This window comes from Halichoeres trimaculatus, unplaced genomic scaffold (assembly GCF_033239565.1).
Source record: "Halichoeres trimaculatus isolate MK-OKI-2021-1 unplaced genomic scaffold, fHalTri1.1 fHalTri1_scaffold_6, whole genome shotgun sequence".
Lineage (NCBI taxonomy): Eukaryota > Metazoa > Chordata > Actinopteri > Labriformes > Labridae > Halichoeres > Halichoeres trimaculatus.
The window spans coordinates 24,194,613-24,213,945 of NW_027437184.1; the positions used below are offsets into that span (position 1 = coordinate 24,194,613).

A 19,333-nucleotide genomic window follows, 5' to 3' on the forward strand; every position below is an offset into this window, starting at 1 on the left:
GAGCTGTTTGGATTTTGGGGGGGATTTGCCAACTTCAGGGATTCCCTTTTTTTGACCAATCAGGAGCAAGTCTGACCTGATTGGTCCACCGGACCAGATACTTCCGCAGCCCCTCCCCACCCACTCCCCCCCAGAATGCTGAGGTTGAAGGGCCATCACTGCTTTGTTTTTGGCTTTTAACAGCCACTTGTTTCCAGTTTGCCATTTCAGAAGAAGACAAGACTAAGCGGCTAGAGTTCATTTATCAAGGAAATGTTCCAGCTACACTCAGTAAAACTGTGCATGTGTGTGCTAGTCACCTCGCGGCGGACTGCTTTTCCAACTTTGGACAGTACAACAGAGGGCTAGTGAATAGACTGGTCCTGAATCCAGGGGCATTACCAACCATCTACCAACAAACCTCGGACCCTGGAAATGTGAGTATTTTAAATGCTGTGTGCTGTGGAGCAGATGTAAGAGCTTTTCCTTAGTGTCCCCCTTGTCTCTGTGTTAGCTTCAGGATGCTAACTTTAGCTGCAGTTAGCCTGTTGTTTTAGCCTGTAATGTTACAGTAAACGAGTTTCGCTGTTTTCTAAACATTGTGCACTCGGAGCTCGTGGCGTCGCTCTCAGTGACGGGGCGGTATCAGGTGGCTCATTTACATATGAAGGTCACGCCCACTAAATCAGACCGTTCTGAACAGAGGGGCTATGAGAGCCTGGAAACAATGCTGCTGTGCTTGATTTATTGGCAGATTTAGTTTTTCTTAACAAACAATTCAAGTGTCATTTTTGTCTTTTAATGAGCATGAATTTAGACAATTTCTTGGACTTGTCAGATGAATGTGGCTTATATTATGTCTAATAAGTCTCCTTTTATTTTTATTTTTAACTAATAATAAGACAAAAACATGTCATGACTTCCGTTTTTCAGTGCTTCTTTTCTGGTCATGGAGATTCTTTACTTCTCTTTTCATGTAATAATGGAAGCTTCAAATACTAAAATGCTAAACTAAATACCTAACGGGCTGACTACACCTGCACAGCAGTAGTAGGTTCGCATTTGGTTCCAACCATCGCAATATAAAGTATGTGTACTTCAGGTAACATCCCTACACAGTGACCTGTTAACATGGCTGTTTAGGTTTTCTTCTAGTCTCGTTTTTCTGTTGTTTATGCTGATGTGTCTATCCTCCACAGTCTCACTGATTGAACTCTTTTATTAATATTTTTTGTAGTCATAGATGTCAGTCAGCAGCAGCTCTAGGTGCGTGTTTCCTCAGTGAGTGAGTCAGGACAAATTGACACCGTGCACTTTCTTACACTGAACACCGACATGTTGCAGCTGCTCTGCAGTTACAGCATACAGCCATTAGGTGGCTCTACTGGACTTTTTTTATCGAGGGCATTTTTCAAAGTAGAGGTCGAGGGAGGAGAGCTGGTCCCTGATAACATCTTGTCAAGCAGCAGGCTGCTACTTCTCTAGTTTAGAGGTATTGAAATCCAATAGTAACAGAAAGTAACCTTAATAACACGTCACACCAACTGGAATATCTTTTAGGTCTACACTGTTTTCTGGGTTGTTTTACAAAGGTGAGAGACTGAGCCTTTAGTTTACTGAGTGCTTAAGATTGACACCAGAGACAAAACTTTAACAAGACTGAAACTTAATAAAATTTAAAACAGTATTTAAAACAGTACTGTGGGTGCTTATGCAATCAGAACACCTTATTGTCTCACATTTTCCTTGTAGCTGTTTTTTGAGCCTTTTGTTCCTTAACTTCCAGGATTAGAGGACATGAGGTTTCTAAAAGTGCAGATGTGGGGACATCTCCTCCAAACGTGGTCACAGCAGCGGATATCCTGGTTCCAAGGACAGGAAGGCCGCTCTTCCTTTACCAACCCCCTCTGACATTGACATACACTTATGAACAGCCCGCTGTGGCATTGTTAATCACTAAATCACCCATTGCTAACATATTTATCACTAATTCCTGGTACTCTTTCATCATATTCCCTTGAACCAACCCTCTCCCTTGGGAGTGTTTGTATCTATTCCTCAGAACAAACAAATAAACAACAATGCCCAGAGTGGCACGAAAAATGAGACTTCAAATCCAAGTGCTCATTTTACCCTTTGAACTGAGCCCCTCTGGTCTCTTATCAGTCCCATGATAGCCGGTTTTCTCCTCCAAATTAGAGCGTGTGCCCCCCCTTCCTCATTTCCTCGTGTTTTCTGAAAGCAGAGCTCTGTTTTTCATCAGCAGGTCAGGGGCCAAAGCCCAGTCATTCCTTCTTCTGAGATCAAGCTTCAGCAACTTAGCAACTCTGGCTCACCTTTTACCTTTTATTTCACGGGTCAGTTTTGTTTTTATTCAGAGGAGGTGAGAAAGCAAGCAGGCAGAGTTTGAAACACATCTTAATGACAAAGGTTAAAACAAAACTGCGTAGTCCAAAGAAAAACAAAAAACAAATCACTCCAAAATAATCATGAAAAATAAAAATAAAAGGACAGTGAATAATAGGAAACACTGGATGATATAAAAGTGGAACAAATTAAAAGAAAGTAGTGCTGCTTCACTCACTGTTTCTTAAAAGCAGCCGTTTTTGTCCAACATTTTCAAGGTTTTTTTTTTTCACATTGTTTGTCTATTCAAGTTCTAAAACTGAAGGTATAATACAAGCCTTGTCATTTTTCTCAACTTGCTGAACACTGAGCAGAGGAGAAGCTAGCAGACAGTGATTATTTTGGCTGACATCAAACCACATTTCTTTGTTAACATTCAAAACGCCTATGCTAAAGTGAGACAACAGTTAAAGTTAGCATCTAGCAAATCAGCTAACACACCTGAAAATCTGAAAGTATCTGAGTGCTAACAGTTCCTTTGACAGTCTCAACAAAAGAGGCACACAATAAAAAGTTTGGTGAGTTAAATTGGCTAATTTTCTGGCTAACTAGTGGTACTGTTAGCTACCTCAGAGTTAATGTAGCATCAACACAGCTCCTCACTACAGTTTCACTGATCTGTGCATTTCTGCATGCCATTGTAGTCAGTTAATTTGCAAAAAGAAACAGCATTAAGAAACTTTCTTGCTGACAAGAAAACCAATCATAGATAACATTAGCTAATGCCCTAACTCTTAAAAGTTTGACCCATGAAACGCCGGAAAATTCAATTTTTCTGGAAGTGAAATGTTTACTCACCCTTTTAACAAAATCCAGACACAAAAATATAAATATATATATATATATATATATATATATTTTTTATATTTAACAAATACATTGCTTTCATTTTGTGTATGATTTTTGTACCATGTGATAAATTTGCTTATCAAAAGTTTTTTAGTAAGTATGCATGCAGAAAATACTTATTTTTTAAAAAATGAGCAAAAATCAAGATCCTTTTCTAAATGCCACTTTTTGAAAATTATCAATGATTTTCATGAAAAAGGGGTGTGAGACTGAGACCATCGACTGTACATAGAGTGGACAGCATAGCCATTTACCATTGTATGGTTTTGAAGCCAAAATTCCCCTGTCACAGGCGCAGCCATTGAAGCAGTTGTGCAACCAGAGTCTGCGAAGTAGAGACTGTGAGGGAGAATCTGAATGGGGTCAGGTGACAAAATTAACATATATTTTTTTCTTTCGAGAGTGCAATCACTTCTAGACTCTACCTTCTAACATATTTTGCAATCCCCGAAAAAAATATACAAGAACGGCAGCTGTCAATCATCGTTAAACGTGACGTAAAACCTTGTTTTTAACCTCTCATAACTAATGAAAATGAAACTTTTCAGGAAAAATAGGACTTAAATACAAGACAGCCAAATGGTATCTTCATATCACCACAACAATCAGACATAAGAAACACTTTTGCCAGGTGTATTAGTTTTTTTAAAGTTTGACCACAGCCCATCTGGAATGACTGGAGAGCCTGATTTTTTTTTACCTTTACTGCAGCCGGCCACTAGGGGGAGCAGTTTTTGTGGCAGGCACTCCACGCTAAGCTAGATGACATCTAATTTTTTTTTTTACAGTCAGCACAGTTATGTGTGAGACCAGCCATTTTGAAAAGGGCCAAAATACAACTTCAGCTTTAGTGGTATGATAATCCTCAAGGGGGGAGAATACATTTTTTAAATATCTTTTTAACAGGTTGTCAAGGAAACTATAATGTTGATAAGATAGAGGTCTTTGAAACTCATGTATCTACTATGACACGTTCTGCAATACAGGGTTAAGCTAGCTTTAACTCTGGAAAATAAATGTTTAAATATGTTTTGTTCGGGGTCAAAATCTAAAACCTTATCTGCTGTAAATGGGGCTGATAGTGATATTGTTGGGGTGCTTTTGGTCATTTTTCTTTGCATAAACAAAGATCAGTATGATTTTAAGCAGTTTTGGGCCTCTCCACCCTGACTTTGGCTTCAGAAAAGGATTAACACCTGTGGAAAAACAGTCCGGTGTTGTGGTTGTTGTGGCATATCCTTCTTTAGAGGTTGGAAAACTGTGGATTCGTAAGCTGCGAAACATTTCTAATGGCAGTTTAAAGCATGAATGTAAAAACAAAAGCAGCTCATTTTTCTTTGATTTTGAAATCCTCCTTATCAGTATCAGTTAGAGGAGAAGAGAAAGTCCTCGGTGAGGGTGTAAAATGCTGGGGCTTGGACAGCACACCCTCACTCCTTTATAATCTCTCCAAATAAACACTCGTCCTCCCTCCCCCCTGGTTCCAGGGGTTATCACACAAACCCCCTACTGCTCCCCTCACCCTGCCCAGACACCCACAGCTGCCTCTAACACAGCCCATACGCATCACAGGCAACACAGGATACACACTCACACACACATGCACACACTCATAGCCGCTTACGCACTCAATCATATCTCAAACTGGAGTCGAAGTGAGGAAACAGAATGTCAGGGAAGGAAGCGCTGAAGCCTGTAGGAAAGCACAATTCGCCTCAAGTCTGTACACCTCCTTTCTGACCGGCTCCGTGAGAGGTGTGAGCGAGGAACCTGGATTTCAAAAAGGAGGGAAATTTAGGATTTTTTAAGGCCGGTGTTCAACAGGAAAAGATTCAAGGTTGATGAAAAGTGGTAGAAACTCAACCTTTAATTGAATACCACTCTCTGGATCTGAGCTTTTTTTAAAAAAAGAAGAGAGGAGATACATCAGGAGGAAATTCTTGAAATTCTCTTTGTCTCTGACCACTCACCACTCTCCAGGTCTCTCATCAGAGTCACATCATCTTCTGCAGGACACACCAACACCTCAGACAAAGTAAGTACAACCAATCATACCAACACTCCTTTTTTCTTTCTTTTTTTTTTAGAGAGAGAGAATAAATAAATAAGTTTTCCAAAGAAACAAAGAATTTCATCTTCAACCTAAAAGTAAATCCAAACAAGAAATGTTTTAAGTGTTGTTTCTCTTAATTCTTAACATTTTTTCAGTCTGTAAATCAATTAAATAAAGACTGTGTACATGACGTCACTGAAAGGCAAGTGTTTGAAGCTGCTCTGTGATTGAATGGACGATGGACTCTGCTCAGATTTACTCATAAACAATAACTCCTCCTGTTTGAAATGAATTCAGAAGATGTTTCTAGTGCCAAAAAATATTTTAGAGACTTGTGTTTGTGAAAGCTGAACAGAGATCATAGGCTGTATGCTCAAAAACCAAACAGGTACTATGTACGGCAAAAAGTCCTCAGTGCTCGTGATACTTAGTTTTCCTTCCCTCCTTTGTAAAAGTGACAAACATATTCCTCATGTCTGAATCCAAAAAGTGTCAACAACTTGAGGTCACGACTAACAAGTGATCTTAGGAGAGGGTTTATTTGGACTGTAGTTAACTGTGAAGATCGTTAAGCTATGTTGATAGAATAAAAGTCTAATTACTGCTTTAAAATTGCCTGTTTACATGATTAGTTCACTCAGTACTCTGTGTGATAACATGCCTTCTCCAGAGAATAGAGGGAGATGGTGAGGTGCTATCTTTTCTCCACTCGTACTTTCTCACATGGGAAAGTTTCTCAAAGCACAAGATGTGTATTTTAAAATTCAAAGTCAAAACATTTTCTCAACACTTCAATTTGTGATTAGTGAGCTTTTTCTTCATTTTTCCATTTGCTCTGCACTCATTGTTCTAGTCTGTGGTTATCCTGGAGTTTGGAGGTGGGGTCAGTGGAGCCCATTTCCTCGCACTTAAAGCTGTGCAGTTATCTGTGTTGACTTTCCACACCTTTCACCACTTTATTTAAGGAACCCAACGCTGATGGATTAACATTCTTTAGCTCTCTGTGTTTTTAATGGAAAGACTGAAGAAACTAGAGCACACCACACCAGAAGATTTTGTTTTATTAGAAAATAAACTGCTTTATGGAAATCCTTTTCTACATCAAATACACAGAGACACAGTTGGCACACTCTTATAAATAGATTTTCAATGAGTAGAGCAGGGTCAAAGTAACTTAAATCTGCGGACGATCCTTTTATTTGGCAGATTTCTTGAGCAGATTAAGTTTCTCGACTGAAACAGTTTTTCTTTTCTGCAGCAGGAACCTGAAAGAAGATGAGTCTGTCAAGGAACGGGACTCTGGAGAAGACGGTGTCTGAGCATGCCCTCTCTGAGCGGGGCTCCCCCTCCAGAGCAGGGTCAGGGGTCGTGGTACCGCCTCCGTACTCTCTTGGGGGCAGTGAAGCCCCTGACAACCCCCTGGAGCTACGGGGCTCCCTGGACTGCTGGGCATGCTCAGTGTTGGTCACAGCGCAGAATATGATCATAGCTCTGATCAATGCTGGGCTCGCAAGCATTGTTTTTGGCACCATCCTCACACCGGCGCTCGCCATGATCATATTTGGCTTCCTCTGCCACTCCACAGTAAGAGCTACACCTGTTTTCATGCAGCATTATTACCACCTATCATCCCTGTATCCAGTGTGTTAAAGGACATCAATGTACCCATCTGACTTACATCTATGCAACATTCTTAAAATCTTTTAAAGAGAATTAGTGCCCCGAAAAAACTATGTACCCCCCCCAAAAAAGTAGCTTAACCTGAACCATAACCTCTTTAAATCCAACCGTTTAGGCCACTGAAATGTCGTATGACAAATGTTGAATCTGAATTTGGATTGAGTCCCAGACCAAATGTGGTTCAGACCCTAAAATGCAAATAAACTTTAGTTATCTTGTTCAATGTACTTTAATCCCCTATTAAACTTGATAACCCAATTCAAAAGGAAACTGCCTCTAAAAATTTTCCACCTCAGAGGTAATCTGGCTTCCAAATTTTAGTTGGATCCCTTCAAATTTAATTTAGCCCTTGAAAATGAGTTGAATCTTTCACAGAGTCAAATAAAAGAGAAGTTATCTGGTCCCATTAAATGTAATTTGGCACACTAAAAATCAAAATTTAGCCTCTGAAATGTTACTCCTCTCCCTCAAAATTTAATTTAGTCCCTGAAATATAATGGGAACTCCAGAAAGGTATAGATACAATATTAGACACTCAAAGTCAAATGTAGCCCCAAAAATTTAGTTTGAGCCGCTTTACATGGTGTTGAAAGCATTAAAATACAAATAGCCCCAAAAAGCAGATATTACACCCACCCCACATAAATTTTAAGGTGAATTAATATCTTTAAAACCTTGTTGATCCCTCTCCATGCAATTGAGTCCTCTAAAAATGTAATGAGGGCCCCATAAATGTGTTTAACCTCTTCAAATGTAACTTTACCCTCCATGGTCATACTTGCTCACAGAGAATTTGTTCAGCTTCTGACATTTTTTAAGTTCCCAGCAAATATGATTGATCCTTTGTTAGTTCAACTATTATCCTCTGTGGAACATTATCAAGCCCCAATATTTAGTTCCCTGCAAAAATATCTTTGCTGAAACCTTATATATCCCAGAAAAATGTTATGTGACGTCCTCAGAGTAGAACTTAACCTCCCCTAAAATCAACAAAAACAGCATCTTCTTATACGAAAAAAAGTATCTGTTAAGTAAAAATTTAAACCATAAAGTGGACACCCAGAGCAACAATGTTCAATCTCTTTTGAGAACCTTTGAGCACTGAGCAGAAAACATGAGAGCACAGATTACAAAGGTCACACTGGTGCCTCTTCCTGTTTCTAAACTACACACGAACTATGTGGTCATAAAAAAGGAAGGTACCTTGAATTAAAATAGAATCAATCTTTTGTTCTCGCAGGAAATGATGTAGACTGTCAGTCAAGCTCAGGCCTGTGAAAGCCACATCAGAGAAACCACACACAGAGCGAAAGAAAAATGTTGTGTCAGAGATTGGATACTGTTTTTAAAGATCTTCCAGGAGCTCCATTTTAATTTTCTGCAGCTGTTACTAAGCTGCTCACGTTTTTTTCTGATATGCATTGTGGGGGGGAATGCAAAGTGAAGGCTACATCAACCATTAATAAAACAGAGCATATTTTGCATGTTGATCGTTTAATCTCATTTTTTCAGTAAGAGTGTGATTTTAAAACATCCTACTGGGGAACTGTGGCACAGATTGGTATTTCAATATCTGACAAACTGTGGATGTAGTTATTAATTCATCCCCCTCCTCTTGTCCTCCAGGTCCAGCCTCATGGAACCTCTCTGTACTGCTCAGACCTGCTGGATGACGGGGGCTGTGTGGCTCTGCTAGTCGTGGGCTTCCTGTTGCTGACCCCCCTGCTGGTCCTGGCTCTGGCTGCTTACTGTCGCCTGGCCCGACACCTCCAGCTTGGCATGTGTTTCATCCCCTACAGCCGTGCTGTGTACAAGAACCTGCCCGCCTCGCGCCACAGGAGGGCTTCAGCAGGGGGCTGCTGCGGCCAGCAGGGAGCTGCAGAGAGGGAGGGGAAGGGGAGCGTGTGGGTATAGGAGGAAGGAGTTGTATATGGTGTATGTATCAGTGTCAAGGAATGAAGCTTGGATTGTTTGTCCCTTTTATTTTTTTATAAGTAGTAACAATTATTTGTCTTCCTATACATACATTGTAAAATATATGATTTTTTTTATCAGTTATAGTACTTTTGTTGGAGTCAATAATGCTTTCTTTATACAATTTTAATGTAATGAATGTATTTTCTACCTTTTTACAATAAAAAATCATTTAAATGTTAAATCTTTGTGTTTCATATCTGCAAAGTAAAGTGTATGTGCTGCTTGCTAAAATGAAAAAACCTATGGTTAATTAAAATGCTGTTGGTCTTGATATTTTTGATACATCTTAGCTACTCTGTGACAACATGCAGTTTACAAGACGTCATCTGAATGCCGATGTGAGCCAGGCTGAGGTCATTTAGCAGAATTATCACTTGCTATGTTTAAATTTCATCAGTGATGCAACTTCTAAATTATATCAAATTAAATGATCCATTTATCAGTGAATTGTTATTTTACGTCACACCAACTGGTTATGATAGCGAGGCTGACAGCTACTACAGATTGTGCCAGTTATGGCTTATTTTAAGGTGGACTGCCACAAACATTAATGTTGGAAGACGTGTATACAACAAAAAAACAAAAAACGCCACATGAAGTGAAACAGCGCTCTCAGAAACAGAAAAGAAGTACATTGTCTCCATCAGAGACAAACAGGTTGAGCGTGTGAGAGCAGTTTTGAGGAAAATTGTTGGAAGGTTTCTGGTTAATTGATTTTGTGTCTTTATATAAAAACACTGTCTGAAACTTAACATGCAATGTAAAAATGAGTCAGTTATGATGTTATTGTTTGGTAAAACTAAGCAGTCATAGTAATTTTATAAATCAAAGTTTTAATCTTGAGATAATTTTTAAAGAATGAGCAGCTTTGCCATTCCTGTTTTTACTACAGACTAAAGCCCATTCAGTAAACTCTAGGATTCATATTTTGGGTCTTTATATCTTTAAGGTACAACTATAGACAAGTGATTGACTGAGGTTACAGGATTACAAATTTCAAGGCCCTTGGGGACAAAATCTCATAAGTAGTGCTTACCTAACTTGTCTGCCAGTACACTTAATGTCCACCAGGTGGAGTCAGAGGCACATTTGCAGGGAGAGGGGGGATGCTACAGTTCCATTTTCATTTATCAGATGCTTTTGTCCAAAGCGACATACAACTCAAGCAAGAATTTTAACAGAAGGGAAAACCTTAGCAAGTGCGACAAAGTGCTACAAGTTATTTAGCAGCAGGAGCTGCCATTAAGTGCAAGAAGAATATCCTTATGCTCAGTTAGCAATGAAGATACAGTCAAACTGTTTGAAAGAGATATAAAACCTTTATTCATATATAAATTACAAACATAAGGTTTGGCATGTGTCTGATAAAATGGTAGATAATATTGTGCATCAATAGTTCTGTAATTCACATTGTAATGTTTGAGTGTGATATTTCATCTGACCCTCCCGGTGTGGACAGATGTGGCTAGCAGGGCTGGTTGTTGATGTTCATTAACAGTTTGTCATGTGGGGCTTTGTAAGGAGCTGTGAATGCACCAGGAGCCAGAGTACCACGTCCATCTTCATCCACCTGACCCATAATTATGTAATTCCCACCTGGTGGAAACAAAACAAATGATGGTGTTATATTTTAAAGTAAGTGGAGAAAACTCTTCAGTGTGTTCAAACTTAAGATGTCCTTACCTCTGCGGAGCAGTGGGCACTTCTTGCACTGTGACACCAACTTCACAGACATAGTTTCTCCGACCTGAGTGATTGTCAGGCGCCCTGCCTTGTAGGCCTTTATGAGGGAGATGTTAACAACAAGAGTGCCTCTGGGCCCTGGGGCCAGTGAGCTCACCTTCCCGGTAATCACTGAAACACAGGAGGGGCTCAGTCAGAACAAAGCGTTTGAACGGTTTCCTGCTGAAAATATAAATAGTCGGAAGCTTACCAAATTCACTGGCACAGAAACTGGTCTTGATGGTTCCATCTCTTTTGCAGGCTTTGGCACACAGAGGATTCTGGGGCACTATGATGGTGCATAAAAATGGTATTACATAATAGTACATCCTCTGTACAGTGAAACTTACTGATGCAATTATGTAAGCAAAGTGTTAGTGTCAGATAGGCCCCTGTCAGCTGACCACATTTATGCATCCGACTGCTGCTCCCCCTGAAAACCACCTTAACCCCAGCACCTGCTTTTACACAGTCTAATTTCATCAGCGACAGATATGTATTGTCACTGATGCTTGCTCTGTTCTTTACCCCAGGTGTCTTTGCTGTTGCTCTCCCTGCCTTGGCTTTTTATATATGCCCATGGAAAAAAGGTAGGTGTGCTCACCCCATATCAAGCTTTGGCATTTCATGTACTCATATGGAAGGACAGAGAGCTCCCAGAAAAGAGCTATACCACCAATTTTAATTTATACTGGACCAGTCATACTTGGAGCCCTTTAAACGGTTATTGATGCTACTATTGGTTATTTTTCTACCGTTATTGTTGCTTCCATAGAGTCTGCGTTATCAAAGGTAATCTTTGTTGCTATTTGCACTTTCGCCTCTTAGTCAAGCCAAATTCCTGGGTGTATCTGTTCAAGGTCAATGGCTGTTTACGACACATCTATGATTCCCTTTTTTTCCCTTGCCATGTTGGTTGTTAACAACTCAAGATTGAATGCTAGACAAGCCAAGTTCATGTGCATCTTAACCCACCTGGCCTCCTTCCATTGGGTCTTGTGGCAGGTACCCTCCTGTCCTGGCCTGTGGCGCCCTGTCCACGACCTCTGGTGGGTTTCACTGCTTTAGGTCTCTCTGTGGGGGCGGGTGGTTGTGCAGTAGGGGTGCGTTCAGGTTCAGGTTCAGGTTCAGGTTTAGGTTTAGGTTTAACTGCAGGATTTGGAGGGATTGATCTTGTACCAGCACCCCCATCGACTGATGGTATCTGTGAACCTCGTGGAAAGCTGTTGTAGGTTGCAAAGAAGCCATCAGATGTCACGCTGAGGTCGGACACAAACTGGACGAGGAGCACGTTACCGGTGGTGACAATGGGCCTGGATAGGAGACAGAAGGAGGATCAGTTTGACATCTGTTTTTTTTTTTCAAAATAAAAGAGCAGAAATAACATTTAGCTTAAAACATCATCACTTACTCTGGGGCCTGATCGCCACAGTATTTTCCAATGAGACGTGAATCATCCCTCTCTCCACCATTAAAGAATGCCACATAGTCAAATCGACAATAAGTGTCTGACTCCAGAACAAACTTGTCAAACTTCACCTGGATCACCTGGGGCCCAACAGAAACAGAAAGGTGTCATAAATCATCTTATCTAGTCAGGTTTTCATGTTGGCTGTGTGAAGAGGTTATAAAAAGGTACAAGTTAGAAGTTAAATTTTCCCCTGACCATATCAGGCTCCACGGTGATAAGCCAGGAGCAGCTGGTTCCTGGTGGGTACTTCTTGTCAGGCCAGTTTGGGGTCTTGATCTCTCCCTGGGACTTTGTTATCTTTCCACCACAGAACTGTTGGTCTGAAACAAACCACACAAAGCAGGTACAATGAAGGAGGAACACAGAAGACTCACTTTGGGGAAGCTCACTAAGCTCAGACTTTGTCGTTGATTTGTACGATACTTTGTGTCTCCTTAAGCCTTTGTTTTTGGTTTGTTACAGTTGGAACTGGGTCCACTGCTAATCATTTGTTACATGTTTTCTGTTCTAGTCCAGCTAAAGTTGCACAATACAGCTGGTTTTCTTCATCTGATCATTACCACTGACAAAACTCAAAAGCATTTAGAAGGGAAAAAAAATGGGCAGGCTCTTGGGTACTGTGGCATAAATCACGGGGCCCCCGGCTTATCTAGGCTAAGGGGCCTCCCCACGCTTTTACTGTATCACCTTTAAAATAACCTGAGTAACTTTTACGTTCTCATTCTGGGGTTTCTAAATGCAGAGTGGAGAGATAGTAAAAAGTGTTTAGTGACAGAGGAGGAACAGAAGTTCCAAGCTGGACTACAAAAGGATAAAAATCTATTTTAAAAAGACTCTCCTCATACTCAGGAGTGCTTTACATAAAGTCAGGCCTTTGTGCAGCCCGACTTCAGTTTCCTGAGGAGCAACAGTCTTTGGTTCTACTGAAAAAGTATCAGCAAAAGGGGACTTCACCAATTTTGTGCCCAAATGGCTCTGATATGTTTCAGATACAGAGAAACATTTATTAAACTGTGTTTTTCCACAACAAATAATGTAAGGCCAAAAATGCTGTAAGCAATTTTAACTTCTGTGGTCTGGAAGAGAAGAAAATTAGTCCCATTTGACTCTACTACTTGTAAACACCAGAGTTAGTGAAAAGTGGTTCATATTTGATACATGACAAAACATCTGGAGATCCCAGCTTCAAACTTAAAGGTGTAACCACATGAGTGTGGTTTCTTGAGTTCTGGTTGTAAAGAGGATTTGATGTAAGCTCATGCATGCTGGAATAAGAGGGGAAAAAAAATATTTCATCACCACATAAAACAGTGACCACATACCATCTACGTATGGTTTGGCTCCACTGAAGTAGGCCACAAAGCCTCTGCCCTGTGTCTCTCCGTCAGACCCCATCTCCAGCATCATGGTGTTTGTGGTGGAAATAAGAGCGCCAGGCCGGAATGTTCCACAAAAGCGACCCAGTTTTTGCACCAGATTTGAATGGCCGTTGTAAACATCCAGATAGTCATAGCGGCACTGTGAGTCAGCCTCCAGGTCAAAGATGCGGAAGGAGAGTGTGACCACGTTCCCCTCTGGGACCTGGAAACAGGGAGATGGATATGAGTCAAACACAAGGAGACAGAGATGGGGGAGTCAATGTTCAGACATTCAGGAGGGCGACTGACTCACTGTGATACGCCAGCTGCATTTGCTGTTAGGTTTGTAGAAGCTTGGGAACCCCTCACTGCCAACAAAGCCAGAGTCCCCGACTAGATCCCCGCCACAGTAAAACACCGGCCTGTCAGGAAGGAGACAGAAACACAATTGGGGGAAAATTAGAAAGTGCCACTGGCACTGTAAGTCTAGAGACAATGAGACCACATTTATAGGTCTGCAAAACCTCACAACACCCACGGATACAAGTATTTCAATCCTCTTTTTATAGATCTCTGTCTTGTACTCTGATTACTGTGTTTACAGAGAAAAAGTGTTGTTATAAATACAATGAACTTTGAGCAACCAAGGATTTCATTAATTCCACAGGCTATGGTAAGTTAAAACATTTATTGTATGTTTTCACAACTAGAGTCTGTAATTAGTTTACCACAGATTAAAAGAGCCATCAAGTTACAACATAAGGCTCTGAAGCAAAACAACACGACTGGATTAAAATGCTTTAACACAGCCCCTTGTTTACACATATGGAGGTCATGGAATATTACAGCCTTAAAATAGATGTCAGGCCAAATGAGAAGTCAAGCACTGTTAGCCTCCCTATTGTGTGGAGCCCGTAAATAAAACAAATACATAGGGGAAAAAAGGTTATACGTAAGAAATATGATGAATTTTTTTTAAAAGATTATTACAAGTTTAAATTGGGACTTAATCCTACCCATTCTTCTTGTTAAAACAAAAATTTAAAGGCGCTAATTTCAAAGCTAGCCAAGCGGAAAGTTAGCATTAGCTTGTTTATTTAGAGCCCAATATGTTTAATTTTATAAAGATGTTTCCCAAAGACAGGCAACCACCTGTAAAAAGAAAACAGGTGAGAAAAATGGGTTACCTTACCTGTGGTCGTGGTCAAACACTAGCTAACTCTGGCTTTTCACTCTCAGGCTAGGCTATATTAGCTAACTAGCTTTAGGTAATGAGCCAGGAGAGGAGTTAGCATTAGTGAATGTGTTTAAAGTAAGTATTGAATGTATTTAGTCACAGCCTCTGTTTACTGTGACTGCAGAGTCCTTTTAGTTGATTCAGCATAACTGTGGCTGTGGCCACTCTTGCTGAGAGGCTAAAATTAGGTGTTGACTTTATGAGCTTGCTTAAGAGTCAGGAAGCTAAAGGATGGATGGGTGGGAGTGTGAGTTACACCATCTCTTTAACAGCAAAGGAAATAAAGTTTTCATGAAAATAAATAGGAAAATATCTCAGTGACATGTCTAGTTACAGTGCTGCCAATTTCAACACAAAGCTGACTTCGCATTTTTTTGCACTGAGGAAAACTTCTGTTACAGGTTGGCACACAATATATTCTAGATGTGGGTATTTGTACTGTAGGTTTCATCAAACAACAAAACATCAAAATTCACTGTAGATTCCACAGCTACAAACGGATGACTTCCATGATTTTGCTGAAGAGTGAGATACTGTTAAGAGTCATAACATTACAGAAATATTAAAAGAAATATCTGTGGCTCAAAGTTTCAGATAAGTGCTGACAAGCCCTTTTTTGTAGCTGACAGTCAAAGAGTTCCTGTGTCATTTCATGTAATAAATTCTACTGCTCTCCAGGCATCCTCAAAGACCGCTGAACGTGAAAGCACATTTCACTGAGGAGAAAATTTCTTCCTGGAGACAGGCATGGACACACAAGGCTTATTTGCAAATTGTACTTGCGAGCCAAGAAGAAAGGCATCTTATTAAAATATTATTATAAAGTCTGATTATGGAGATTTACTTGTTTTGTTTTGGCTTAACTGTGGAAATTATTTTGTTAAAGTTATTGGAGACATTTCACCAGAAAGAAGAAAGCTCTAGAAACATTCATCTGTAAGCCCCCCTATTCTGGAGTGGGGGGAAAAAAACAGAACTATTTTGCAATGGAAAAAAAAAAAACATTCCTCTTTAACTACAGGCCCAGACAGAAGATCCCCAACAAAGTCACAAGCTCCATGATTAGAGCCAAGATGTCCAGAATCCAAGCCAAGTTGCTCTGATTCGACCCCACAGGCAGAACCCAAAGCACTAACATCTGGTTGAGCCACTGTAGAGTCAGCGTGCGTCACAACATGAGCCAAAAACCAACAGGACAACTCTTGTGCCCAGTCACACGGAGAAGTAGAAGGAATGCACTTACAGAGACAGGAAAAACTTCTCAGAGGGCCTTTTATCCTAAAGTCCCAGACTCTTATAAACCCAATTAGCTGATTTTCTCCCCCACACACTCACACACATAAATGGACATTCTGCACACACTCACCTGGTGAAGTTGCTCTGCTGAGCCTTTGTCCATCCTAACATCAGACACAGGACAAGGAGAGAACCCAGATGCTGCACCACATGCATCATGATGCAGCGTACACAAAAAGTAGAGCAGACTGTTGCAGAAAAGAGGGATGTAACAGGAGGCAAGAGGTGAAAGATAGAGAGGGAGGAAGAGAAGGAGGAGGAGGAGGTCGCTCGGTCCGGATGGGCGGAGAGAAAATAAGTGAGGGAGAAATCACAAGGGGAAGAGAGTTCGAGAATGGATGAAGAGCCAGACAGAGATGCTGAAAGGACAACAGCAGCTACAAAGAGCCATGAGGGGGGATGACGTTAGTGAGGGGGTAGAGAGGGAGGGGAAGGCTTTAATTAGAGCCAGATGTTTCTGCAAAATAAAGCTGGTTTTAGTATAACACAGGGGGTATCGAGGAAAGAGGGAAAGAGAGGAGTATATCAAAGTATCAGGAGCTGTGGCAAAGGCTTTGAGGAAAGTGAATCTTTCACCAAAGAGTAGTTCTTTATGAGGAGGAAAGTTTGTGGGAGTTTGTTTGGGTGGCTCTGTTGAAAAACTAAGTGTGGGCCTGATCTTTATGTTTGGAGCACAGGTGGAGCCACAGCCTAAGGCTCTACGAGGTCTATGACTCGACTAGTAAGACCATAAATCTTTACATTCCTTGACAACTTGGGAGACCTTCAAGTTCTAAAAACAGATCACTATCTTCTCATTATAAAATCATCAGCTTTAACCATCAAGGTTTAACAGAATTCAAGATTAGAAGGTGTCTCAAATAGGTCATTGGAAAAGTAACATCATAAAACTAATGACCTCCTCTCTCTTACCGTACTTCCCCAAGCCCCAGGGTCTCCTTTGGCTCCGCAACATCTGAGCCAGAGAACCTCTATTGCCCCACAATCCACCAAGGCATGAATAACACTGCAGAGGAGGGGGAGTGAAGTGTCCCTGTTAGGATCCACCAATGAGCCAACTCTCTTCTACATTACTGAGGCCTGTGGAGGGGATGATGTTACATTCATAAAGCTCTAAATGAGTCACTTTCACAGACTGCAAAGCTGAAACACCTTGATCACATTCTGGAGTCTGCGAGCAAGATGGCCTGCACATAAAAACAAAGACAGAGCTCCATGTGGCATATGACTTTAACAGACTTTTCACATTGAGAATGGAGTAATGGTCCTCTTTCAAGTCTTTTTTTCCAGCCTGAAATAGTTTTGTTGAGGACTTTGACAGTTTCAGGGCTCCAGCAGAGCAGGAGAAATCAGAATCCCCCTGTCCTGCTGTGCTGTGTTTGTGTTAACCCAGAGTCCTGATAAGATGCAGCAGAAGCAGGAATGCGATGACGTGCTGAGTCTGCTGGAGGGCAGACAGCGTCTGAGTGTGCAGAGCTCTGCAGCCTCTACCATTATGTGTGGGAGTCACGGTGACCTTTGCACTTTGCAGGAATCTAAGATGAGGTTTAAAGTTTCTTCAACAACTGTGGATGAATCCTTCAAACTAGAAGTGCATTCCTTTTTGGAAAGTCAAAGTGAAAAGCAGCAGGGGAGTGGAGGACAGAAATTTGGAAATTTGAGAGCTACATTAAATCGATCTGACAGAAAGGGAGTTTAAACAAAGTGAGCATGTGTTGTTGAACGCACCCTGCAGTTCGATCATGTTCAGGCCTCTATGAGCCAACAGATGACTTTATTGTTGCTCCATGCATCCTGTAAAATACACTCCTGTTACCTCCAGTATAATTTTTAAGATTTATGAAAACACAAATCAATCAAGAGCTGCTCTGGGAAGTAGAAAAATTGAACAAAATGAATGTGTGTATCTATCAGAGAAGGTGACACAGCAAAACTGTCAACTTTAAATCAATCACAGACCTGTCTGCTCTCTGTAATTGTGGATCCTCTCATATTCCCTCTTAACAATTAAAAAAACCTGTCTTCCAGCTTATGTAATGCTGTACAGCGAGCCAGATTTCATGTGACCTCAGCAATAAACTGGATTATACTCTTATAAAGATAGAAAGCTCTGACTGATGATTCGTGTATCCTGCTTTTAATTAAAAAAATCCTACAAGGAATTACAGATGGAGCCAGGCACAGGAAGACTCCAGACTTTGAGTACGAAATATCAACATTTGTCATCAGTTTCAACAACAGCTGAGTTGCCTCAAGGAGGTCATGTGCTTCACTGAGATTTAAAGAGGGTAGCCAACAAGGAATACTATCTATTTCCTGCAGTCCATGAGAAAAATGCAATGCTATTAACGAAAAAGCTCATAGCAGCCCATTTGGTAATGACAGGATGTTGTGCAGTAGCAAAATCCAACTTTTAAAGATAATAAAATACACGGTGGGTTTACATGTTACTCTAATGCAGGCTCAAATTAAGCATGCAGTATCACCCTTAACCCTGGAACTGTGGTCTCACCTCTCATGGCAACTGATCAGAAGACACATCATTAGCTGGGAGACTAAGGAGGGTAATGACAAAATCATACACGGGGGAGTGAAAGTATTTCACAGTGGAAAAAAGAAATTGAGCAACAGACTCAAATATGCTAAGCAAAACTGAAGAGCACAGTGGAATTTTTAGACACTCACTGACATGCATGAATTGGTCCAACATGGATGACTAATTGGAAAAATATTTAAGGTCAGGGGAAAGAAAATGCTGATACAGTGATTCACTTGTGTCATTTAAGAAAAAATACAAACAAAACAGTAAAACCATGGCCAATTGTCTCCACTATTTTTTAATATTCAATAATAGGAGCAGTATGGTAAAATGTGTCGTGAAGCTTGTTTTTTACTGACTGGGGCCCAGGTCGATTACTCAGGGTGTTTTCTGCCAAAATAACTAAGAATAAATAAATACGCTTTTATTACATTACACTGTAAGAGACAGATTCTGGTACTTTTGGCCATTAATGCTTTGATTCCATTCAATAAGGGACAAAAAAATCCCTCACATCATTTAATCAAAAGTAACTATTTTTAACTACTAAATGGTCATATCATTGCCTTATTCATGTATAGATCTCACAGGTTGGAGTAAATTCAACAACGGAAAGCCACTCATTTTTAATGAGCAACTTTTCTTGATGTTTAACGACTTTTTTTTTTGGCAAAACTGATAGTGTTATGGATATCAGTGCAACCTTTAAAGCCTTATTTTAGAACACACATTGACTAATGTGAAAAAAAATACTAAAAATAACTAA

At 40.5% G+C, this 19,333-nt stretch overlaps 2 protein-coding genes across 2 annotated transcripts; one reads left to right on the forward strand and one right to left on the reverse strand.

The window, feature by feature from the left end:
- The first annotated feature begins 157 nt into the window (after positions 1-157).
- On the forward strand, positions 158-8,881 carry tmem88a (transmembrane protein 88 a). The gene is made up of 4 exons (XM_074672754.1): positions 158-416; positions 5,215-5,269; positions 6,546-6,871; positions 8,594-8,881. Exons 3-4 carry the CDS (start codon positions 6,563-6,565, stop codon positions 8,879-8,881), a joined length of 597 nt encoding a protein of 198 aa, XP_074528855.1. The 5' UTR covers positions 158-416; positions 5,215-5,269; positions 6,546-6,562.
- Positions 8,882-10,243: 1,362 nt separating this feature from the next.
- Positions 10,244-16,282, reverse strand: pcolcea (procollagen C-endopeptidase enhancer a). The gene is made up of 9 exons (XM_074672343.1): positions 16,099-16,282; positions 13,809-13,917; positions 13,460-13,718; positions 12,333-12,457; positions 12,078-12,214; positions 11,642-11,979; positions 10,878-10,955; positions 10,628-10,798; positions 10,244-10,540 (listed from the first exon to the last, which is right to left on the reverse strand). Exons 1-9 carry the CDS (start codon positions 16,185-16,187, stop codon positions 10,410-10,412), a joined length of 1,437 nt encoding a protein of 478 aa, XP_074528444.1. The 5' UTR covers positions 16,188-16,282; the 3' UTR covers positions 10,244-10,409.
- Positions 16,283-19,333: the final 3,051 nt, after the last annotated feature.

Excerpts from the sequence above, each read along its gene's own strand:
- tmem88a (XM_074672754.1), top strand. The coding sequence starts at position 6,563 with ATGAGTCTGTCAAGGAACGGGACTCTGGAGAAGACGGTGTCTGAGCAT. Across the intron at positions 6,872-8,593 it reads GCTTCCTCTGCCACTCCACA|GTCCAGCCTCATGGAACCTC; the intron begins GTAAGAGCTACA and ends CTTGTCCTCCAG.
- pcolcea (XM_074672343.1), bottom strand. The coding sequence starts at position 16,187 with ATGATGCATGTGGTGCAGCATCTGGGTTCTCTCCTTGTCCTGTGTCTG. Across the intron at positions 13,719-13,808 it reads AATGCAGCTGGCGTATCACA|GTCCCAGAGGGGAACGTGGT; the intron begins GTGAGTCAGTCG and ends CCCTGTTTCCAG. Across the intron at positions 12,458-13,459 it reads AGCCAAACCATACGTAGATG|ACCAACAGTTCTGTGGTGGA; the intron begins GTATGTGGTCAC and ends GGTTTGTTTCAG.